At 29.8% G+C, this 26702-nt stretch overlaps 1 protein-coding gene across 1 annotated transcript; it reads right to left on the reverse strand.

Annotated features, from left to right (window-relative positions):
- Positions 1 to 19668: 19668 nt before the first annotated feature.
- On the reverse strand, positions 19669 to 24405 carry LOC129957229 (TD and POZ domain-containing protein 5-like). The gene is made up of 2 exons (XM_056069466.1): positions 22622 to 24405; positions 19669 to 19901 (listed from the first exon to the last, which is right to left on the reverse strand). Exon 1 carries the CDS (start codon positions 24142 to 24144, stop codon positions 22645 to 22647), a length of 1500 nt encoding a protein of 499 aa, XP_055925441.1. The 5' UTR covers positions 24145 to 24405; the 3' UTR covers positions 19669 to 19901; positions 22622 to 22644.
- Positions 24406 to 26702: the final 2297 nt, after the last annotated feature.

Consider the following 26702-nt stretch of genomic DNA (forward strand, 5'->3'; position numbering starts at 1 on the left):
CAGAAATCTAAAGCCAGTTGAATTTCCAGAGTTTTCTTGCCTTTCCGTCTATTTCAAATAAACAAAATCCGGTACACAGTCATTTAAAAACAGACTTTAAAAGGGAAAACAGCACATTAAGAAGAAGAAAAAAGAAAGGTGAATTAATGCATTTTTCCTGTTGTAAGATTTAATTTTATGAAGTTCAAATGAGCGAATGAAATACAACAAGCGATTTATTAAAACGAATAGCGACTACAAAAAATAATGAAAACAGAAACAAAACGATGGAACAAAAAACAATTACAGTAACAATTGCAGCCAATTTTTTATATCAATTAAAATTACATTTAAACATCTTCTTTCATAAGTATTAACAAAATTATAACTACACGTCTGCTTTTATCAGTATTAGCATAATTACAACTACACGCCTGCTTTTATAAGTATTAACAAAATTACACCTACATGTCTGCTTTTGTGAGTATTAACAAAAAAACAAATATACGTCTGCTCTTCTCTGTATTAGCATAATTACAACTACACGTCTGCTTTTATAGGTATTAAGAAAATTAAACGAATGATATGGTTGGTATGGTGATAGTGATGATTATCTCTCGATGAAGATCCAATATCTCTATCTTAAGTTCACAAAATAATCTAAAAAGACAGTTATCGACTAAGAAAATTGATCAATTTTCCTAGGACTTCAGCATGCTCTAGATTTCAAATATTTTCTATTATCTCCAGAATGCTTGTTTAAGATAAGAAAAGAACGAAGTTTTAACCAAAAATCGTGGTTCTTAGTTTCTGAAAAACATATTCACGACAAACATATGCATTTCCTGGTTGTGTTTCGAAAAAGGAAATGATGGAGATGCTCATCTGTAAGCACTTCTTTTATATTGGTAAGAGTTAAGATAAATAAATTGGAAGGAAGAATAAATATCAAGCAAATGTAAAACTGATGTGAAAATATTTTCTTCGGTAAAACAAAATTTTTATTTTAATTTTGTAGATTTTTTGCTAGTTTTTTAAGAGTGGCAACCATGCTATTATTATAGGAACATGTAGTCCTGAAGTAAAATAGAAAAATTAAAATAAAATTTTATGAGAATTTTTTAAGTCTTACAAGTTTTCTCTAATTTTGGCAGTTTATAAAACAAATCTTTAAGGCAACTATTTACAATTCTTAAGAGTTTCCATTTACCATGTCTGCGAGGGTTGTAGCCTTCATTACAATGCTAAACCGGAAGTGTAACAACTTCAATTATGATATTTTTTACTTTATATATATAATGTATATATAAAGTACACAGCATATATAGTATATTCTATACATACTATATATGCTGTGTACTTTAGTATACAGAAAGTATAGTAATCGTACAAAGAAAGTATAGTAATAGTTAAAAAATTCGATCTCGAGATTTTGACCAATCTCCACTACTTCACTTTAGATCTTCCTGAGTTTGAAAAACACATGTTTGGAAAATGTCCGTCTGTCTGTTTATGACAAAGATAACTCAAAAACGCCATGCGCTAAACCGATGAAATTTGCTATACAGGCTTAAAACCAAGTTTGTAGATTTTTATCACATTTTGAGCAAAATCTTTTCAGATGAAGTCTGTCTGTCCTGGTGTTCGAATATAAGTTAACGCGATAATAACAAAACGAAGTTAATTATTAAAAAGTTAGATATATAAAATTCAGTACACAGATTTAGCATATTTATTATGGACGCCAACCAAATTTTGTGCACAAATCGAAAACGTCAGATGACTGTCTGTCGCTCGGTTCTTTCAGAAGCATGGAAACACGATAATTCCAAAATATAATGAGTTAAATACATCGTATTTGGTACATGATCATTTTTGGTATCATTTTGCTGCTTTAAGAGGAATTTTATGTTAAATTTTTGTTTTAATCTGTTTTGAAGAACGCGTGTGAACCCAAATTCGATTTTTGGATAGTTAGACCTCATGCCAAGATTACCAAAAAACTCGCCAAGGATGACACAACAGATTGAGTAAAAACGCCAAATTCACGCCAAAGGTTAATATTTCGTAACTGTTGTATGTTATTGCTATGCAAGGCGTTTTTTGGGATAATGCTTTTATTAGAGAGCATGAGAGAAAGATGTGGGGAGATCAAAACATTCCATAAAGCTGCTGTTCCATTAAAGCAAAACTTCATTAAACTAAAAAAAAAAAAAAAAAAAAAAAAAAACAATAAATTTTGTTTCTCAGGAATTAATAAATATTGGCTTCGACTAATTATATTATGTTGCATTCGAAACAGAAAAGAAACAGTTACGCAGAACAGGATCACCAAATCTTAAAGAGATTCCAAGCCTTATTCCGTAACTCATAATAATTAGGTCAGCTCAAGCGATCACCGCAATTTTAAATAAATATTTTGACATATGCTTTGAGAGAAGTGATTTACTCTTCTAATCTATTCATTCCAAAGACATCTGAAACGCTTTATCTTTCCAGTTCTTTCATATATGCTAGAAGTAAATGATACCAAAAGTTTATCTTCCATCATTAGCTACAGAGTATAATTTTAAAGCGTTCCGAATGAAGTCCGAACGCGCAGCCTTTATGCAAATTAAAGTTGACTCTCCCCAAAAAGGAATGTTTTACGAGACAAGAAAGATCGTCATTTTTCTCTTTTCCTCATCTTGCTTATTTAGTCAGAATCCTAATGTATCATCTAAAAATGTTTCAGTAGATAAATGTAATTTTTTGAAGGCAGCTTTTCTAGGGTGAAGAGCCTCATTCGAATCTGCTTTGGAATTCTCCGGAATAATTTAAAAGATGTGTTTTCTGCATTGCATTGAGTGAGAGAACGAAATATGTAATTAGATTAAAGAAAATTTGTAGAAAAAGAAATTTAGTAAGATATGCTGAAAATGTAATGTTGAAATTGTGGTTTTTCGGGAACAAGGTAAGGGTTTTATCAAGGAAATGTGACTAATGTATTAAAGATTTGCAGAACTGTTTATATCAATAAAACTTCATAACTGTTTTCTTTCAAGAAGTCTAAAGCCATTATTACTTTGATTACTGGTAGCAATGGCTTAGTGTCATAAAATGCAAGAAAATTGTTTGAGGAAAAGAAAAAAGAAAAAAATGTTTAACAAGAAATTCGTATATAAAGATTTAATTTACTCTATGCTTTCCAACTCTCATTAACTTAAAGTGACTGCCTACTTTCGAGACCTTTCTTAAAAAAAAAAAAAAAGTTTAGCTTCCTGATTTTTAATTAAATAGCGCATAAAAATAATAAAAATCTAAAAAAAAAATTGTAAATGCCTTATTTTTTATTAGCTAATTTGAAGTACATTTTAACAAAATGATACCAAAATAGTTAACACTCTATAAAAAATACTGAAGAATAATCATAATTGTCTCTATATACTAAGCATATAACATAGTTATTTTCAAAATGAACTTAAATTTTACGGATTGGTTAAAATGTAAGTATACTATTGAATCGTTCCCCGTTTCCCTCACCTAATAATTGGCATTCTGATCAGAAGTAACATCACCTGTTTCCCCATTCATCGTCAAGTGCCTCCGGATTGCCAAATGGGGGATCCTCTTTACTAGTGGAGTCATTGTGTCTGGTCATTAATTGTATCCAGATAAAGGACAACATATACGAGTTTGGTCGTTTCAGAGAGATCCATCACATCTTTAAGGGAGAGGAACGTCAGAACATCCAGGTGTTAATGTTGTTTCCCATTATGAAGGGATTCCTCACATCTTTCATTAGCAACCGTTGTCATTAAGTATCGATGTCAGGTGAGTTCAGGTGTCACCTGTGAACTGAATACAATCAAATGTATTGGGGAAGGGTCAGCTACAAATATGAATCATTAACGGACATTCCCACGTCAACTGGAGACCATTGAGGGAGCATTGCTGAGCAGCTTTTGGGTGATAAGGAAATCCAGTTCACCAATGAGAAACAAGAGGCGGATATCTGGCGGAAATAAAATGCGGTATGTTTTGGAGAGAAGAAGAGAAGAGCAGTGAGAGCCGCTTTGAGGAGGAGTCGGAGAGATGTGGGTGTTCAAAAGTGTTCCTGATTTTATGAGAAGCTCCGTGTGATTCGGATTTCCGTGTTAAGATCCAAAAAAGATCGGTGGATTTCTGGAATGACCCCTGGAGTAGCCATATGGAGTAGCCAACAACCTGTTCGCGTTTTTTTTTTTTTTTTTTATGTTTATTCTCTGAATTGGAACAGAAACTATTTCATGATTAACTTTCAAATGCTGCGTGAATTTTGTGAATAATATTAACCTAAATGAGAACAAGTTGTTTTTGTGTACATATAAAAGGCTGTAAATAAAATAATTGTTTGTTATGCTATTCTCTTATTTGATTGGTCGGGATCAAGACATGACGCTATGAAGATTTATACGTTACAATATGGATATTATTTTGGATTTCCCAATTATTTTCTAATGTAAAGGGTTTTAAATAAAAAAATATTTTTATGCATATCAAAATTTTTAATTCAATTTATTAAAAACAGTATGCAAAATATTCCCTGAAAATTTCTTTAAATATTTTTAATTAGTATTAGTAAGATTTTATCCATTGAAATTTAAATGTTTCAGTAATAACAATTATTTGGGGGGGGGGGGAGGAAATGAAAATACCATCTGATAAATGGAAAAAAAAAAACATACCAAACTATATAGAAAAGTAATCTGCATGTAACAAATACTAAATAATATAATTCAAAATCTGAACAAAGTAACTGACATCCATCTAGTGAAATGATGGATCCCGCTAAAAGACAGTTTCATAATAAGTATTTCCTTGGATAGCAAATTATTGATAAAATCATTCTGACATTATTTAATCATATTTATAGAGGAAATATGCAACCCAGAAAATACATACCTGTCAAAAATACCAGATTTCTATCTTATATATATATATATATATATATATAAAAGAGAGCATTATTTCCCTTTTATATATATTGTCATGAAGAAAAATTAATTTTATAAAAAAAAATATTTTATTTTAAAAGGTGAAATAATGACCAAAACAAACATGCTCACACGATCGTATTCAAGATAGAAATTGAATAAAACACGATCAAAAACACTAAGGCAAGCGGAATCTCTGAATTTTTTCAAAATGGGCCATTTTTCCATCATTTTTTTCAATGAATCTATCCAATCTTTTAATTTAATTTAATTAATTTTCTCCGAACGATTAATCTTTATCCAACGTACATTAAAGGAATTGCAAAGCAAAGTTAGAAGGTAAGAGTCGAAGTTTTATATCTTTTTTCAAAACTAGTAAAAAAAAAATCATGTTAAAAATAGTTTGGAATGAAAAATGCTTCTCAGGCCCTTATTTTAAGCAATACAAAAATTAAAAGAAAAAAAAAAATTTATATAACGGTTGTTTGTCTTAATGAGACGTTCTTTCGTCTCATTGGATTTGTTCTTTTTAGTCTTTAATTTAAAGACAATGGAAAATTTTGACCTCCCATTATTTTCACACACTTTAAATTCATCTACAAATTCGCTCTAGTTTTTTACATTCTTTATAACAAATCTTCCTTATTAATATCCTAAAACATTTCTCTAATCCTTGTGTTAACGAGATAACAAGACGATATATGTGAGCTCTCGCGCGTTTGCATGTGTGTGGTAATTTTGGAGATTTGGGGGCAATGTGCGGTGATGGTCTACAGAAATTTTCTTTCAGTCGTGTTTTGAGAATTATTGCAATAGTTAGTTATCCTATAAAGAATCTACCTAAAACTGTGCTTAATACTCAAATAATTATATTTCAGTTATTTTTATAATGTTACAAAAGAATTTGTACAAAGCTAAAAAAAATGAATTAAAATACGATCGGAAGGTGATGAGAAGATATGAAAAAAATTTTGGAAATCCTATCCGACTATGGAAAACTTTTTATTTTCATTAAAAACTACTAATTAAATGGTTCAGTGCTGTAACCGACATACAACATGAGCTTACAGATTATTATTTTATTTCAAAATTTAGCAACATTATTGAAACCAATCAGCTCAAACAAAGAGTTAAAAATTAGCATCCATCCTTATTATTATTCAACCTGAATAAATTCTTCACTTATAGCCTTAAGAGCTCCGAATATAGATTATTAAATAAAAAGGTTTGAAGACGATAAAGACGACCAAAAGAAAACGGAGAGAAATATAAATATAATAAATAAAAAAAATTTCTGCCAGAAATCGAAAGGCAATGCGGCTTACAGGTACCAGACATGAAATCAAGTTTTGACAGAATATAGTAATTAGAAAGTTTTATTTACTCTGAAAGTTATTACCTGTAAAATTTTACAGATGCTTTTAAATTATATTCTATTAATCTTGTGCTATGAGTGGCACAAATATATAGTTCAAAAATGTATAAAAACAATGTATAAATGTATAAAAACAAATATCTTCTGAATTTGTAAGTAGTTTGAAAAGACATATGTTTTAGTTCTATAAAATAAGCGTGGCAAAGAGTGGCAAGATTGCGAAAATTTAATTTTTATGAATTCTTCTCAATAGTTTAGTTTAGTTATATCAATGCCCCGTATATTAGAGCAACACTAGGGCTGTTTTGGGACGAACCGTCATTTTGAACTTCGATCAGATGACGAGGACGACACCTGAAATGATACATCCTCTCAAAACTCCGACACCACACCAGCGGGTGGACGTCTAGCCCTGACGGATTTTAGGTGCACTAGAACTGCTTACAGCATCGGCCCGTTTCACCGAAGAACAACGGTTCTTCGGTGAAACGGGCGTTGAGTCTGAAACCCTCCAGCCTAGAAGCCGAGACCTTATCACCAGGTCACCGCGGCCTAGATTCATCTGGAATTTGCCTTTAGATTCGTTTCGTAAATAATTTCAATTCTTCTCGTAATTTTTTTCACAAACATTACATAGAGTTTCCGCTGTGTAAACAAACCCCATATTTCCTGTGAATAAAAGACACCACGATGTTCTTTTTAACGCACGGCTCGTTTTAATACAATAAAAATTCAACATTTTTTGTAATGCCTTTTACAACCGCTTGAACATTTCTAAGGTCCTCTAAGAATAAACAAAGTAACTTTCGCATTCTATGCTCTTGCTGTGGTCTGTCTCAGAAGAAATCCCACCAACAGTCCAATGCCGCTGGTTGCTCTTTAAGAGGCGGCCAGCCGTATTATTTATTCCGAAGGCTTGATCCATCTCTTTCCTAATCTGAGGAATTCCCTGGCCCGAGAAAGAAGAACGCTCTTCCATTAAAGCTTGTCTCTTTGCCAAAAGGGGGCGCTATCTAGTTCTTTGTAAATGACACAAGGGATCTAGCGACTCTAGGCTTTGTGGTTATGTTTTTTTATCCCTCTCTTTCTTATTTGTTAGTCTTTTATACCTTCTATTTGAATTACTTGAGAACTGGTGGTATTTTGTTAATGAAACGTATTTTATTTAGTAAAAAATATTCCCTAACTTGCAAATTATATTTCTCTCTCTCTCTCTCTCTATATATATATATATATAAAATTTTACTATCTTTTCTTCAGTGATTATTTAAATTACTATTGTAAAAAAAAAAAGGTTCATCATAGAAATATTTCTAGTTTTGCCACACTATTAGGCCAATAACAGCAATCCACACTTTCTATTCAATTTTTCTAACCATCATTCATTAGGTCATAGTTTGAGAATAATTATTTTCTCTCATGATTCAGTCTATTTTTTGAGGAGACTTATTACTCATGCCATCTTAGAATCGTAGTCATCTAGAGAAGGTGTCCAATCCTTCTCAAGGAAATATAAGTTAACACAAGTGAATTCATCAAAAGACACAGAAATGGATCCTGGTCATAGAGATTACTTATTGCAATATTTTCCTTATTTATATATATTATTATATGTACACCTGTCAAATGATTATAAAAATTTACAGTAATTCAGGCTCCTCGTTCTTTTCCATTCAAAACATTAACCCTTTGCACTCGAATGGTGCCTCTCACTCACCAATTGACGGTGCATATTTTTTATTTATTTATTTTTTTAATTTTGATTAATTACCTACAGAATAGTCAAAATGACGTAGATTCATTTTTGGGGAAAATTCAAAACAATTATATATATATATAGTAACCAATATAAAGTAAGAAATAGTTAGTTTGAAAACGAAACAAAACAGTTTCGAAATCGCAACTAAAATTTATGACCTATTCAAACCAAAACCAAAAAAGAACTTCATAGTATTTAGAGAGCGCAACTGCAGCTACTTCTAAAACACAGATGAATTGATACAAAAGTATTAAAATCAAGTTAATATGAAAATAAAAAAAAACAAATAAAAATTAAACCAAAAAATATATATAAATGATTTCTCAGGTCACGAGGAATCATTATTAGACTATGTCTGCATTTCCTTTACAGAAAAAATCCCTTTCTTTGAATCCCTGCCTGAGGGTGACCCTTGAAAAAGTCTTCAGGCCGAATTCTTTTTTATATTTTTTTTGGTTTTTTTTCCTATTAACTTGATTTTAATACTTATATATATATATATATATATATATATATATATATATATATATATATATATATATATATATATATATATATATATATATATATATATATATATATATATATATTTGGAGCAATAAACAAGCCCTTGTATTACGTGAATAATTATGCATCAAATTACTTTTTCTATTGCCATGGGTTAATAAAACCTATGAACATTCTTTTCTGAATTCTTGTATATTGATATCAATCCCCTTGTAAACAAAAGTCCAAAGAAAAAATGCTATCTATGAAGAAAAGACAAGGTTTACTGTGAGGCATCTCCTACATGTTAACTATACAGTTTACTAAAATCTAATCCTCGCCGAACATGATAGTGTCGCCAAAGGTAGATTTAAATAGGCGACGATTTAGTTTCACCTCTTAAGCTCCTGTTTATCTGACAGAACGGATTTGGCGCGGTCTTGTTCAATTATAGGTAATTGGCGAAAGCCGGCTGAGGACTGATGATTTGCATCGAATTGGGTTATTGTAGTGCTCGTTCCTGATGTATTGAATTGGCAGCTTCCATAGCTCTCTGCTTATTCATTCCAGTTGGATTGTTGTAAATCTGGAGAAATGGATAACGATTTTTCCATCCTCTATGCAATGCATCCATTCTAAGGGTTCTTAAATTCCTGTGATTTAGTTTCAGATTCTGATACACATCTGACAATATTCATTAAGCAAGGAAGTAACCTAAGATACAAGTTGAAAATTAAATTTGTCTGCAGTAGCCAAGTGTTGACAAATGTGTTGTCACATTAAGCACCCTATAATGACTTTTGTAAAATGTTTGTCAACTTTTTTTATTATTGACTCACTAGAAGATTCAGTTTGATGAATTCGGTTTTTTAATTACCTAGACGAGCGTCATTCCAAAGGAACAAAATTCTTTTGAATGAATTACTTATAAGCTCGAAATGAATGGCAATGAATGCGTTTTGTGACATACTTAAAATTGGAGCGTGAGGTATGTAAATAATGCTCTAAATTCGTTTTACTTTTAGATGAAATTTCATCTGAAAATGTAGTTTGCGGTTTTCCATTGAGATTTATTTAAATGCAAAAGTAAAATTCGACTCAATTTTAAAGTAATGAAATTGTTAAAAATTCAATAAATGTATTGTAAATTCAATATATGTAAAAATTCAATAATACAATATTGCCGCATTGAAGAAAAACAGTCCATCCATGGCCGAATGGTCATGGCACTGGTCTCATGATCAGGAGACCTGGGTTCGAATCCCGCTAAAGACAATGCGATTCACAGTCTGTGTAAATATTTAATTCCTCGATTTTATGTTTTCCTTTATTTCATGTTCCAGAAGATTCTGGACATTTCTTTAGTTTACCAGACAAGTGTTCTGTACTTTTCTTACTGTCTAAAGAAAAGTATTCTGGAACTTTCTCTGCTTGTATAAAAACAGAGGATTTGTCAGTTACTGTATTCTCAGTTCTGAGTTGAGTTAATAAATTGGTTTAGTTCTATCCCTTGTGTGTGTCATTGAGTTCTGTATCATAGTATCAGCGTGACAATATTCGTTCATAATAAAACTTTTATGTATAAATTGAAATGTAAAACTTCTGCAAATCAATTTTTTCACTGAATGTTATTCTAATTTTTTTATTCAATATTGTAGATATTGTCGAATAGGTACTCTAGTGTGGAACTCAATGACACACACAAGAAGTAGAGCTAAACCGATTTATTAACTCAACTCAGAACACAGTGACTGAGAGATCTTCTGCTTTTATACTAGCAGGGAAAGTTCCAGAATAATTTTCTGGAGACAGTAAGAAAAGTCCAGAACACTTGTCTGGTAAACTAAAGAAATGTCCAGAATCTTCTGGAACATGAAATAAAGGAAAACATAAAATCGAGGAATTAAATATTTACACAGACTGTGAATCGCATTGTCTTTAGCGGGAATATAACTTTCGATTTCTTGATTAAGAGACCAGTGCTATGACCATTCGGCCATGCAGAGTCGATTGCCTCATTTCAATGCGGCAATATTATGAATAATCAAGGTTATATAACTATTCAAGTAATAAAAATTAATTTTATCATTCTCTTAATTGCTGTCTAAGACATACAGATATTCAAAAGAAGCATTTAAATCTATAATACAAAAGAGCGCAAAATGACAAAGATCTAGCTCACCTGGAAATGACAGAATAATTGATTACGAAAATTCATCCATGCAAGCATGAAACAATTCAATTTAAATAAAAATATAAGAAACGAAATTCATCGATTATATTTTAATCTATTCAAAATGAAATAATGACAAAAAGAAAATCTAGGTAATGACAAAGGACATTGATGTGTTTTTAAACTGAGATCATTTCTGTATTTGGAGTCGAATTGAAGTTTGAAGGTCAAATTGTTGTATTAAGCATGACCTAATTGGGAGCTAAGTACATTAAATTTCTTAGAAAATCTTAATAAATCAAATCATCTTAGAATATTATTCAATTATGTAAAAAAGTTACAGATCCAAAGAAAGAGAAATGTTTAAACAGCAGAAGAATATTTAAGTCTTATTGGAAGAGATAATAATTTAAATAAATTTTTTTCTGCGTGATTTTAGGGCGGGGATGTTCAGAAATATAAACAGAGATCACTTACTGTAGTTTTCTTCTTAAATTTCCTTCATGTCACAAACTATTTTTCTATACTCAATTGCAGTTAAATTGGCCCTCATTTTAGATAATACACTGAACCCATTACCAATTTCCAGCAAAGCAGAATGCTAGAGGCAACTTCTTAACTCCTTACCAATTTCCTGCACAGCAGAGTGCTAGAGGCAACTACTTAACTCGTTACAAATTTCCAGAACAGCAGAGTGCTAGAGGCAACTTCTTAACTCATTACCAATTTCCTGCACAGCAAAATGCTAGAGGCAACTTCTTAACCCATTACCAATTTCCAGCACAGCAGTATGGGAGAGGCAATTTCTTATAAAATTACCAATTTCCAACAAAGCAGAGTTACTAGAGGCAACTTCTTAACCCATTACCAATTTCCTGCACAGCAGAGTGCTAGAGGCAACTTCTTAGCTCATTACAAATTTCCAGCACAGCAGAGTAGTAGAGGCAATTTCTTATCCAATTATGAATTTCCAGCAAAGCAGAGTGATAGAGGCAACTACTTAAACCATTACCAATTTCCAGCACAACAGAGTGCTAGAGGCAACTTCTTAACCCATTACCAATTTCCAGCACAGCAGTGTGGGAGAGGCAACTTCTTCCACACTTATCTGATTGATTTTATACAGATCGGTTAGGTATTTATTATGAGTTTAGCCAAATATATTAAAACAATCGTTTGATTATGAATATCAGTAACAAGTTTATTCTTGGATTATTTTTTTCCTTAGGTGTTTACAGCTGTAAAATCATAATGCTAGAAAGTGTTGCACATGTAGAAAATATTTCATAATTCATCAGGAAATATTTCCCACATCAGTGGTCTTGGTACTAATTGTAAATCAAGTGGAAGCTCTAGAATCTAATTTAGGTTTTCTTTTAAGTTTATGAATAAATTAAAATAAATTTGAGAATTGCAGATGAATAATTAAAGACCCAATAGCACTAGACACATTTGTTTTAGGGTTTGATGGCAAAGGAAAATATTTGGCTACGAAAGAAAACTCAGTATATGAAGATACCTTACCAATAGGTTGATATTTAATTACTTTGATTTATTTCATCACGGGAGGCATAATTTTCATACAAGGAATAAGCAATGCGTAATTATGTCAGTTTAAATCGCGACACAAGAACAGAAGATATAGAAATGTATCCCTTCAGTGATTTTACTATGAGATTTGAACCTCATAATGAAATTTTCTTTGACACGTGTCGATTTAGGAAAGGGAAATTTATGTATCCTTAAATGAATGCTGTAAGTGTTAAGGATTTTTATCCCTTTACTCGGACCATGAGGAAATGTTGAAGTTATCATTTTTCTAAAGCACGTGTTAAGAATAATTAAATAAAAAGTAGGAATTGGACCAGGAAAAAAGTGTACATTTTAGAATGATGTTAATATATATAAAGTGAGATAAAAATTTGGAAATTAGTTAGTATTTGAATTTTATTTATATATCTATATACTGACATCATTCTAAATTTTTCTCTTATTTCCTGAACCAATTCCTCTATTTTTATTTAATTAATGTTACAGAAGATCTGTAAAAATGCTTAAACTATATTCAACTATACGTTGAATTAACAAACAGTTTAAATTTTCTATTAGTAACATCCTAATTTTCGAAAATAAAACTAAAAATTTAAAACAAAAGATTCCTTATTGTTTCTCTATATCTAACAGGTTACCACACAACTTAAAATTAGCAATAAACAGTAATAATTAAGTAAACTAAAAATATACGTGTAAATTTACAAGCGGAGTTTTCGTTAAGTTTAAATATTTACTTAAATATTTTAAAATATCAAACACAAAAGACTCTTTGAGAAAAGCACATACTTCAGAAAATACATAAAGATTTTTAGTAGCTTCAGCTCAGGCTCGCCAGATATACTTTGCATAATATATAAACAAACATGAATATGATTTTCTAGGTGCGATTTCCTGGTCTTGAAAATTATTAAATTCAATAAATAATTAATAATTTCCCTCTGATAATATGACTGAATTCTCTTTCTGAGCATTACATCAGGGTTGGACATTAAGTCAATAGCGATTGACCGGTGGACCACCAGACATTTTGGGGTGACCAAAAGTCGCGCATATTAAACGAAACATATTTATGGAACACCGACGAAAAATTTCAAAAATATTTCTAACGAGTTATTTAAAAACGGAGGTACATTAATCAAAGAAAAATAATATAATGAAGTAATAAAATTTAACTCCAATTTCGATGAACGTTTTCAAGAATTTACTAGACTAGAACCAATAGTTACATTCATGTGTTACCCATTTGTCAATGTCGATGGGGAAGACATACCTGAAAATATAAATTTTATATTCTTTTCGTCTCTTGAGGAAAACGAAGTTTTTTTCCTTCAAAATGGCTTAATTTTAAAAGCACGTAGTTCAGATCTTAAGAACAACTTTTGGAATCTAATAGACGAAGTAAAATAAACTAATTTAAAAAAAAAGTTGCATATTATTTAACATCTTTTTTTTTGTTCTACCTACCTGTGTGAATCTGTATTTTCAACCATGAATATAATTAAAGGGACACATCGTTCCCGTGTCACAGTCGACCAATTAGAAGCCAGTGCAAGATTAGCAGTTAGTAATTATGTACTGAAGATTGGCGGACAATATGCAGACTACTATAGCTAGGAGAACTAACTTTGGATGAAAATGTTTTACTTTTTAATGTATTTTGAATTGTTTGATATTAAATGCATCATTTGTTATTATAGCTATTTGTAGCTATTATTAATATGTTTGTAGTTATGTAGGTAAGCACATATTCCTTAATTATTATTAAGTTATTATAATTATTATAAGTACTGTAGAAACATTTTTTTAGCTCACAACATCTACACCCCTGGGTGGACCGCAACACTTTGAAAAAATTAGAAGTAGCCCGTGCCCTGGAAAAATCTGCCGACCCTTGCATTACATAAATAATTCTAAAATGTAGTTCAGAAAACTTGGTATCTTAATTTGTATATTAATGTTCGCATTTATTTATTTCTACAAGTGAATTAAAATAAGTCAAACATTTTGCATTCTCTTATTGGTCTCTAAATTCGTATATTGCTGTTTGCATTTATTTATATCTATAAGTCATTCAAAAGGAGTTAAATAGTTTACATTCTCTTATTAAGTGGCAACACAGATTAAATTATTCATCATTTCGCTCCTTAAACTGACCACTTGGATGATCAAGATTTGCTCTGAATTTTCATATTCTTATTTGGTTGCATTTAATACTGATCGTTTGCGGAAAGCCAAATGACTATTTAATCAATAAATACTCTGTAAAATATGATAATGAATAATTTAAGTTGTAATTGCTTGAAAGATCAAAAACCTTTTTATATAAATAATCTAATGATATGAATATATGTAAGAGCTAATTGTCCTTAGCGTTGCCAAATCATTACTATTTGTAATTATTCTATCTATCTAACTTTTTTTGCTCTATAGGTTCTTAATGATCAGAGAGGTACAAATAACAGCAGTATAAAGATAAGGTGTGGTTGCACAGTTAATTAAAATTATAAACAAAAATATATCTATTTTGAAAAATCAATACATTTAAAGACAAAGTTCGCAGAAACAGCCATTAAAATATTGATACATAAAAAAAAATGACTTTATTTTAAGTGACATCAGCATAAAACTGCAACTGAAAAGAAACTTTAACCAAACACAAACTTATATTATAGAATTTAAAATATTTCAGTCTAACTTAAAAAGCAAACTTGCAGAAATCAGACATAACATAACATATAAGCAAAATAAGGAAAAATAATTTTGTAAGTAATTAGAATCATAAATGTAGAAATAAGAGAATAATCAAATAAAATGTTATACTATAAAAATAATGAGGGCAAATACAATTAATATAAGATATTTGAGCATGAATTTAAGCAAATACAATCATGGTTACAATTACAAAATTTTAACAAATGTTGTATTTATAAAAATGTAAACATTCAGAACTTTATGCTATGAAAACCTCGAATGCATTTAAATATAAAGTAGACACTGCTTGTAGTCATCATTTTGGGTCCAAACCATTGTGATGACTACATCCGAATGACCAATACAGTCTAAACTCAATTCTATTAGTATTAGGACAACAGAAAATACATATCATCCGTATGATCAATATATTATTCAAAATGTTTTAAAAATTATTCAATTCTATAATTGACAAGAAAAGCAGGTATCATACAGTACATAACATCATTCGTATAATTCATTAATTTAATTATAGAATATAGAATATACAGGATAGAATATACAGGAATCGATAGAATATACAGGATTGAAAAAATTCACTATAACTAATTTTTCGTGCTTTCTTTAAAAATCATTGAAGCAACTAAGTTATGAAGCGTTCGTTGGTCTATCCCATGGATTACGCTTAGAAAAATATTCAGAATGATACAGGATAAATCTTCTTAAGAGTCGAAGGGTTTGCAGAGTTGCCTGGCGGCAGTTTCTCTTTTGGCTCCTCTTCATCGTTATTGTCCTCATATTAAATGCTGCCATCTCTTCGATTTGTCTGTGAATGTTAAATTGTTCCTTTTATAGCTTTTTAATTGTCTCCTTATTTATGCCATACTCTTATTTGGAGTGTACTTTTTCATTACTCTTTCTACTGACACATTTCTATAAATCAGGGTCAATCACTAGATTGCCCCTTATAAATAAATCTACATCGAGCCACTTTGATATCGAAATCAATCGCTTAAGTCGAAATAGCGATCACTAGAACCAGAAGATTTTGTATGCGTTTAGACAATGCACGATGCGTTCCTCTCTATTTTTATTGCAATCCATTGATAATTACATCCGTGATTACTACAAGCAGCGACTATTGTATAAATTCTCTTAGACAATTCATAACATTGCAAAAAATGGAGAAAAGGGAATATTAGGATTAGTAAAAGTAATTTGGAACAGTGACTGTACACAGCAGCACATTGATAAGATCTTGGCAAACTATGAAATATTTACTTTAGTTCACATTCTCTACAGGAAGAAGCAAAATACTTTTTCATTTTTGGCAGTATTATATGGCAGTATTAATAAGGTTCAACTGTATTAAAAAAATAAAATAAAAACTTTCATGAATTTAACTGATCATTCTCTATTGAGTTATAATTATGTAAATTATTAAGTTACATATTTCTTGAACCTGAAGTACATAATTATTTTGGATGTACAATTGGAAATAAGATATAAGATGTCTTAATGTCACAATATATATATATATCATATATTTGGAAAAGTTTGTTAAATGATTGGGAGCAAAGTTGAATCTAATAAAGCAACACTGTTCCATTGTGCCATTAATGCTTATTTTTTTTTTAATGCCAAGTCACCATTTGCCCTTAATAAATGTATCTTGTAAGCTGCATATATATTACTTCTTTAAAGGAATGAAAGTTAGTTGCTAATAAAAATTTCGCGTCACGTTTTAAAGAACTAAAATGACAAAGAATACAAATAAAGGAATTATAAGATGATAGTACTGATTTTTTTATAAACAATTGCGTCGGCATACCACTTTTCTCGAATTATCCATGGCTCTTAAATAAATATGCCTACTTTAAAGGATTACATTGAATGCTCAACAATCAATATAAATGGATTGTACGTCTACAGGATTGATGTAATTTACAATGAACAATTAAATGTGGCAGGTTTGAAAAATATCAAATTGACTAAATCAAAATTTGTTTAATTAATGACAGTTTTTGATTTCTTAGAATCATTTAAAAGGTTTACTTCCAAATCCAGTTGCTGAAGGATATGGTATGAAAAAAGAATTGATAGAATTAAGTATCAAATAAAGCTGAGTTGAATATTTGATTGAAAGTGGAAATTCTATGTTCTGCTACTGCAGCGTTGAAATACTGTATTTTAAAATAATTTTGTATATTTCTAAGTCGTAAAAAATTTTCCTTTTTATTTATCTTTCATTTTTCTTAACTTTTATTATCGGTAAATGAGCTTTTATATGTCAATTATCATTTTTACAGAATTAATTTTAGATAGAATTATTATAAGATATTCTGAAATTAAATGCATCAAACAGTTATGAAAGTTCATATTATCCATAAAACAGAAGGTATTTTATATAAAAAAAATAGTAATAACAAAAAGGGAATAGATAATAAAATACACTATGAAGAGATATAAACTATATCTGGTCATTTCAAACATATTATGAATGTTTTATTGTAATCAGATGTCAAAATGCAAATTCTCAATTATTCCTATAGTCATAGCTAATAAATTATTTTAGATAAAAGCATCATTCATGAACTTTGCAAACCACGATTATCTTCTCACAAAAAATAAACTTTTTATTCATTTCGTATAACTATTTCAAATTGAAAAAGGGATTAAGTCAGCATATTTTGTTTCCAATTATTTAATTTATCCTATATAAGATAAGAAAATACATGTGCGAAATGATAATTTTTTTTATTTATTGCAGGGAAGAAAGAATTTTGGAAATGGCAAGATTTGAAAGAAAGAAATGACAGGTTATTCAGTTTATTGATTTTTATATATAATATATAAGAATAATTCAGATTCGATTCTCTATTTTAACAATAAGAGAACCAGATAGAGGAACCACATTACTGATAGCCTGCGTCGGCTTTTTTTTTAATTTTTTCCCACGTGATTGAAGTTTTAATTATATATTTTCTTTTACCATATATAAACTGAAAAATTATGTAAGTAAATGAAGTATAACGAAAGGCAATGTAAAATAATGTTTATAGTGTTATAAATATTATATTCTTTAATGAAGTGTTCAATCTAATCGTGGTTCAAAAGCTAGTTTCTAAACCTAAATTGCAAAGAACTATATTTTATGTTATTAGTAAATGTACATTTGAAAAAATTATGTCTAAATTGTTTACAATCCCCTGGTTCTAATTAGTAATATCCATAATTTGATAAACATATTTAGTAAAATATTCTAGAAATCCGTTCTATTAGTAAATACATTTTTTTTTACTATTAGTAAATATATTGTTGAAAAAATTATGATATTTAAATGTTTTCTATTCTATTATTTTCATAATAATCTTATTAAATAAGCTATAGTAATAATATTCATGTTTTATAGACTTATTTAATAAAATATTACTAATCATAATAATTTATTTTCGTAAAAAAATGAGTAAAATGTTCTAGAACACTATTTTCAACACAAAAGAATTGGTCTTCCCCGACATAAATTGAATGAGTTATAAAGTTTTGAATTTCATCGATTTACACAAACAAACAACCATTTAGAGGAATAATCATGCATCGATTATTGAATTTTCATTGCGGTGACCATTAAAATGATCTAAAATCGTGAAAAATGGAATGGGTGTATTTAAATCTTTGTAACTCAACCAATTTGGATGCTATAACATTGTTTTTTTACACAAAATTTTGTAATGTCAATAATATTTTACAATATATATAATAGGGAAATTTAATTCCTTTTTAAATTTTCATCTGCGCTATTTTAGACACGAAGAACATAAACAATGGTTTTTTTACTTCATTAAGTTTTTATCCAACTGAAAGTACGAGTCTTTCTCCAACGTTTCAGAAATTAACTGTTGAGTTATGTTCAAAGTAACTATCTTGTTCAAAGTAACAATGAAATAAGATTAAATTTATTTTTTTAACTATGAGAATTAAATGCAATGACAAGCAGTATAAGCGTGCACAAGTAACAACGTGCAATCGTTTCGCACTCGGGATTTTTATTTTCCAATCTCAAATCTTATTTTCCAAAACAAATTCAATAACATTTTTTTTTTCGTTCTTTTGAGACAAAATGCTCAATAAAAATTAATTAATTTAAAACAAAATTTTAAGATTAAAATCTTTTGACAATTCAAATGAAAATTATATTATAACAATCCATGTATAATTTTCAGGATGTATTAATGATGATAAACGATTCATTTTCGAAAGCAGAAATGTTACTGTTGCAAATATGAAAATCGTGCAATGCAATTTTAATATTTAAATAAACGTTAGAATAAAAAACGGAACACGAAAGTTTTTTGCATTTATCACATTTCTTTTAAAAAAAGAAATTCAGAGAATGTCCTCGAAGGGGTGTAAGAGAATTTTGATTTCTTGCTGTTCGCAAGCAATAGAGAATGCGCCTAAAATACCAATCATGATAATAATCATATTTAAATGCTTTGCAGTGTCAAAAAGAAAACTTATCTCAGACTCATTTCGGATGGTCACTTTTATGCATGTACATTAAATAATAACCAAGGATCTGTTTATCCAGCTAGATGAGGAAAAAAAAAACTATCTTGATAATATTGAAGAGAGATTTATCCATTGCACATTATTAGTTAACAAATTAATAAACAGTTGAGAAACTTTTCTTACATTCATGTTTATTATATTTCTAAATCTACAAAAACTGATTAGTAAAGGTTAACATAAAATAAATGAAAATAGGTTAACATAATATAAAATATAAAACAAAACCTAATTAAAGCATGATTTATAGGGGTCGTAAAAATGACATAAATCGAATCAATACTGATACAACAGATACCACAGTATTGGAACCTTTCCATCCCTGCAAATGATTCTAATTTCCTTTTCAGCAAATTTCTCCTGAAAAGAAAACTGGCTTTGTTATTGCAATTGTGACTTATAGGAAAGAGTAAGATATGATTTATTAAGGATTTATATCAGTATGTAAACTGTCAGTTTGAAAATGTTGGCAACGGTTCTAAAGAAATCACAAGGCAATGGCAATTTTTGATAAATAATTGCAGATATTGGTGTCTATTTATAGTTTTCTTACCTTTTTGGTGACCCTGTAATTTTTACTTCGATTATTTCAGTAAAATGATTCAATGAAACTTATTTTTTCCATCATCCAAAGTTAGTTTTTCTATTTGCCAGAATAAAATTTAACAGCCATATCACTCTTTTTTAAGCGGTATATTACAATAATTTCAGGACTTAATTTTTCAAATGTAGATTTCATCTTACCTCATAATAAAGGCGGGGATTATTGCTATTGTAATAGTAAAAATGAGCATTTATGTAAAGTTAAATAATCTCTAACGACAACAGAAATGGGTAAGTCGCTATTTTCTTCAATATGGTCGGATTTCATCAATTCAAACTATATTAGTTTAAAAATAAATAATTTTCGCTATCGAGTATTATTTCTTATATAACAGAATATATTTTAATATTTAGTGTTCATAATAAACTTACTTTCATGAAGAGTATAATATTATAAAATGCATATATAAAGAAGATATTTATTGTAATATTTAAGAAACAGAAATAACTATGCACAATAATAATTTTTGGCATTGATATTGCATAAAAAAAAATTCATAAATTATGGCCAAAACTCAAATGAAATGCTTCATACAAACCAGTAAATCAATGCAAGCTTTTTCCGAGTCTTATCTGATTTTTTTCAGAAACTTATAAAGATATATCGTGAAGGTTTATGCCACAAAATTACTTAAATTCTCCTTCATAAAAAAGCTATTTCAATTTGTAACTTGAGATGAATGCGTTCTTTTTCATTTTAAATCCTCGAAAGACGAGTTTTTCAATGAATATAAAATAATCAGTCAAAAATATTTTGAAATTGAATGACTGAAAACAATTTTGAATATCAAGCAATTATTCTATTTAGAGCTAGAATTTTATAAAGCATTCATGCTCTAATATATTCCTGTTTGATAAGTTTTTTTTGTTGTTCTTGCATTAGAACAGAATGGTATTCAATTTCTGTTGTTCTTCTGTATTCTAATTCTTCATGACAAGAAATACATACATAAAAAATATCACAAAATTAAATAACCATGAACAATTTATTGGTGACAAAAAACACATTAATAATTAGAACAGCATACATACAATCGGTTGTTGCCAAGCTTATATGTACATTTTGTGATAATTTCGGAAATTTAGCTAAAGCATGTAGTTTAGAATTGAAATCATATACAGATATTGTCGCAATATTTTAAAACTAAAATTTTCATAAATGGACAATAAAAGAATTTCTTAGCATGATTAGGTATATTTTAGAAATTTGCTTACTCAAAATAAGAAATTTTAACAATTTTGAGTGTGTCTTTTTATTTGCATTGGGGAGAAAATTAATCTATACTTATAATAAAGCTCAATGTATGTGTGTGTGTTGGCGCTCTACAGGCCAGGTCATTTGACATACAGCTATCAAATTTGGTACATGTATACCTTAGAATGTGCAACTGGGGTCCCTTTTTTTTAATTTTTAATTAGTATTTTAATTATTAATTAAAAGCTAACTTTCTCGACAAAAAATATTCATTTTCCCTACCTCCAAATGAGTAAGGCTTCAGTTTTTCTTTCTTCCCAAAAGTAATAAGGCTAGGGTTAACATTTTTCGGCGGATTATTTCAAACGATTATGTTTATTTTCTTAGTGTTTTATGCATTTAAAATTAAACATTGTTAATTAATCCATGTTTCAGATTCATTCTGAAGTACTTTTGAATTAAAATAACACAGAATAAAGGAAATTAAAAATTTCTAATCTGCATAGCGTTACCCCAACTGGCTTAGAAAAACTCACGCATTTGCGTTACAGTAACTAGCGTTGTAAATTCACGCATGCGCATTGTGTTCTGACTGTTGACATGACAACCAATATCAAGGGAAGATTTAAATTGTTTTTAGATTAGTTGCATGCTTTTGTAATTAAAGTGTATTTATGTTAGTTATATTTTTTTTGTATATGCTTATAGTTTTAAGACCATCGTCTTTTAAGTAGTTTTTTTTTAACCTTTTTCAAACCGAATATTTTAAACGATTCGTTTTTTTTTTTTTTAGTGTTTGATACCTTTAGAATTAAACATTGTTAATTAATCAATCTGATCATGATGAATCTGAGAAAATTTTGTTGACAAATTTTTGAAATATTACATAAATTAAAAAAGATATTCTTTAGTAAGTTTAAACGCTCAGTGACTGTTTTCAATAATCATATTACAAAAAAAAAATACTTTGTTTCAGTAAAAAATATTATAATATTAATTGCAGATTAATCCTTTCCACTTTAATTTAAAGTATAAATTCTATAGGAGCCAACAGAAAATTAGAGAGATACATATTACGTTATGACTGAAGGCCTTTACAATATTATGAGTAAATTATATGCCTATCAAAATTTGAAGTTTTAAAATATTTTGCTGAAGAATCTATTAAAGTTGGAATTGCATAAAATATTTAATTATTAAAATTTTAACGAACATTAAAATTGGCGAACCGACTGGTCGCCAAAGGCGGCTAGTATATAATAAAATAAAAATTTATTCTTACCTCAACAAATTCAACTATCTCCGTCATTCTTCATTCCAGTTTCGAAGCATTGTCTCTAAAACGACTTTGGAATGACTATCCGCCAATTTTCTCCATTCTTCAGACTTGAACATTCTTTTTGCACTTCTCAGTATCAAATTTTGCACAGTTAATTTCAACTTTTCGTCCTGGTGCAAATGAGAAAGAACCAAAGCTTCACATGCGTTAGCCAAATTCAAGTTTTCCTTCAAATATGCAGAGCATTTTTCTTTGAGAGAGGTTACTGCGTATTTATCAGCAGTTCTGTATAGCTTCAATACATCATCCCATTCTAAATTCTGGTCCAATTGGTCAGTGTACATGTATACGAGAAATTGAATTACAGTTTTGTCATCCAAATCAGATACATCGACGCATCCGTTTATTCTCTCCTTCATTTCAGTGGAAAACATTGCTTTAAACACTGGAGATCTTGCACTTAGAATCAAGGTGTGGACGGGAAAAACATTCGTTTTTGTTTGAAGTTTCATATCGAATGCATTTTTGTCTTCCAATAAATCTGCTAAATCGGTTATTAACGAACAGGCACTATCCGATTTCTTTTCCTCGAGAATGCACTTTCTCCAGTTTTCAATTACTACATTCGGAGCTAGATTTGAGGTATACACACCACTAACAATTTCTATTCCTTGAAATGAAACTTCAGTGGAAATGGTTAATTCGAATTTCAGAGTTAAGACATCATTATTCAGATAACTACCTCTATGATCCATCAACTGATTTTTCGTGAATTTAAACTGGAACTTGGAACATTTCCCACAAATAAGCCAACATTCATATTCACCAGCACTGTTCAGCTTCTTATAATAATCTACTATTGATATCTTCAAAAACGCAAATTTCATGCACCGATCAAAAGAGCAGATAGTGAAATTAATTCTATCTGGGTAGTTTTTATCGGTGTGTATATTCATTTTAATTAAATCCTCTTGGGACGCTGATTTAATTGAGAAGGACTGTATGTTATCAGATGTTAAACTGCTGAATTTTTCTACTAGCCACAGGAAAAAACGATTTTCGATTCTAATATTAGTTCGTGCAAATATCTGTCGAATTTCCACAGATTTTCCTTCAAACTGGATCATTCTACAGCGAACCGTCAAGATGCCTCGTGGCAAATATTTCAGTGCTTCTGTTGTAACAGTTTTTCTACTCTGATATCTTGCAAAGCCCTTTTGCGTATCCTTTCCGAATACTTCCTTTTCAGATCTATTAGCCAGAATAGAATCATCAGCGGCCAGCATTTCCAAACTGTATTCAACTTCTATTTTTTCAGGGCCATTACAGTCTCTATATCGATACAGAAATAGAGAGATGCAGTCATCGTCAATAGTCCCACGGGGAAACAACCGCAGTCCCCATTTAGTTTCTTCAGGCATATAAATAAAAAATGTAGGGCTAACAATAGCTTCATCGGGTTTTTGCCAAGAGTATCTAAAATTATTAACAGCCCAGTTAAATGAAACACAATCACTCTTGCTCATTTTTTCGACCTTAAATATACAACAGCGGTGCCGTTTTCACACTAAGAAACAGATCGTCTTATTTCTATGAAATTTCAAACATATAAATAAAATATTCCTTATTCAATACAAAAGTTGACAATCCTTTTCCTTATGATCTTCTTGAAACTCAACTGTTTTCAATGAATTTTGTTTTTCACAAGCGAAAGAAACAAGAGTGAATTTTTTCAGTAGACATGTCCGATACCTCACAGAGCAGAGAACATAATTCATCCCTCCGATACCGAGAAAAACAAGTCGTCATTTGAAGATCAGCTTTTATAAGCGACGAAGTAGAAAGGAAAATTTATTTGGAAGGGGAATCCCCTGTCACAGTAGCCCCCCCCCTCCCCAGCAACCTGTTGTTTTCACTCCGTCATCTGGCCTTCACTTTACGGTAACCTCAATTGCAGGAAGTAACTCTGCGCGTTATGCTCGTTATATCATCTGTTTATTCATACAGCAGATGAAACACGTCTTTCAGCTTCAAATGCAATTTTAAATTATTTTTTTACTGAAAACATAATTGTTTCCAGTGTTCAAAATAAGCGTTCGATGTTCAAAATCTGAGTATATCAGCAACTTAAGTAACTTCTATTTGCGAGTCAAGCGAATTCTTTAATTACTTTTTTTTAATTTATGAAGCAAAATGGTAAAATTAATAAATGTTACAGTTTGATAAAAAAAAAAAGCTACAGATATAAACATTGTAAATGTTCATTTGTCTCTTAATTGAGCTAGAACGATAACAGCTTTCCAAAAAAAAAAGTGCAAATATTATTGTTAAGAATTATTCTTTTTCCGAAAGAAAGCGCTGCATCGCCTCCCAAATAATCCTGATTTTTAGAAATGTATCATTCGAGTATGTCTGTCAGTGATGACTAAAATCATAGAGCTGAGATACTGATAGAGGGAGTGCAACCCTACTTTGGTGTAGGACAAGATAAAATCACGTGACTTGTGGACAGAATTTGTGTTCACTGTAACCGCATTCTCCGTTCCCCATTATATTTCAATGGCAGACTTTTTCCTCGCTTTTTACTGTTGGATTTTAAAACTTATTTAAGCCATGGTTAACTATTGCCGTGCAATTGGATGCAAAGAAAAAGCTTCTAAGGATAGTTCTGTATCATTTCACAGGTATTTACAATAAACATATTCTGTTTATATCTCTTTTAAGTCAAATTAAAATTTCGTAACCTCCCTCACTCAGTGATTTTGGTGTTAAAACTGAATAATATTTCATAGTTTGGTTTAATTATTGTATTAAATTTATTTAATTTGTTATTAAGCCTCATTTAAACTGATGTAACTGCATTATATTTTGTTACTTGCTTTATTTTAATCTCGAATGTGTTGCAAGTGCTTGGCTGCAAGCTTGGCGTGATTTTTTCTCGCCAATACAAGTGCTTACATAAACATTATTAATAAATGTGTATTTATTTTAGTGCAAATAAAGTTAATTATTATTTCCAATATGCTGTTTCATTTTTACCATAAATATTGAATCGTATTATACCGTAAAAGATATTAATCATCATTGTGAATGAAATAGTGAAACTAAAACGTATGTTTTATTGAAAATATTATACAGTAAAATTTCATAAATGTGCTAGCAGTAATTGCATGTTTTTATAAATTTTAATTAAGATCTACAAGGATATTAGTGGATATTCTAAAGATAAACTATGAAAGAAGGAAATGCTATCTTTACAGATAAAAATTTTGTCTGAATGTTAACATTCATTAATAACTTGCGATAAGCGCATACCCTGAAATCGCCGTTTTTGAAAAAATTTCGAATTTACTTATTATTTTGTATTAAATCAACACATTTAAGATTCCAAAACTGATTTAATTTTGTTTCTGCGGTAGTTAGAAGCAAAGTTACCGCCAACACAATAAACCAGAAGCGAAATATTTTTATTGTTTTTTAGAGGTTACTGGTCATATTTATGGTGATATTTTGAGCGTCTGTTTATTGGGTAGATTTTAACGATTTTATTGATAATATTTTTGTGTAATAAGTGCATAAAATGTCGTTTGGTAATTTGAGGAAGGACGAGTTGAGGTTAGTGTCGGGGGAGATTGGTCTGGGTGTTGCGGAGGACCTAAAATTGATTTTTGAAAAAATTAATTGAAAAGAGCGAGGTATTTAAGAAAGAACCAGATTTTGTACAGGGCGTAATTGATAATATAATCGAGGATAAAAAATTAAAGAAGGAAGTGGAAAATGAGATAAAAGAAAATGATGCAAGGATGTTGGAAATGGAGTGGGTAAAATTTTGCGACAATTAGAAAGACAGTTGAAGTTGCAAAATGGGTTGAATGGTTCAGGCCAAGGTGATTTGGATGCATCAAATCAAAGTGTTGAGAATTTGACCAAAAGTATCAAAACGTTGACCATTCCCGTACCTACTAGAGCAGAGTCCTTTAATTTGTTCTTCCAGTCGTTGGAAAACGCGTTTAAAACCAAAAACGTGCCAGACGGTTTGAAAGCGGAGATCTTGCTAAATATGTTAGGAGATAGGATTCCAAAT

This window comes from Argiope bruennichi, chromosome 11 (genome assembly GCF_947563725.1).
Source record: "Argiope bruennichi chromosome 11, qqArgBrue1.1, whole genome shotgun sequence".
NCBI lineage: Eukaryota > Metazoa > Arthropoda > Arachnida > Araneae > Araneidae > Argiope > Argiope bruennichi.

Coding starts and splice junctions, on each gene's coding strand:
- LOC129957229 (XM_056069466.1), bottom strand. CDS start 24,144: ATGAGCAAGAGTGATTGTGTTTCATTTAACTGGGCTGTTAATAATTTT.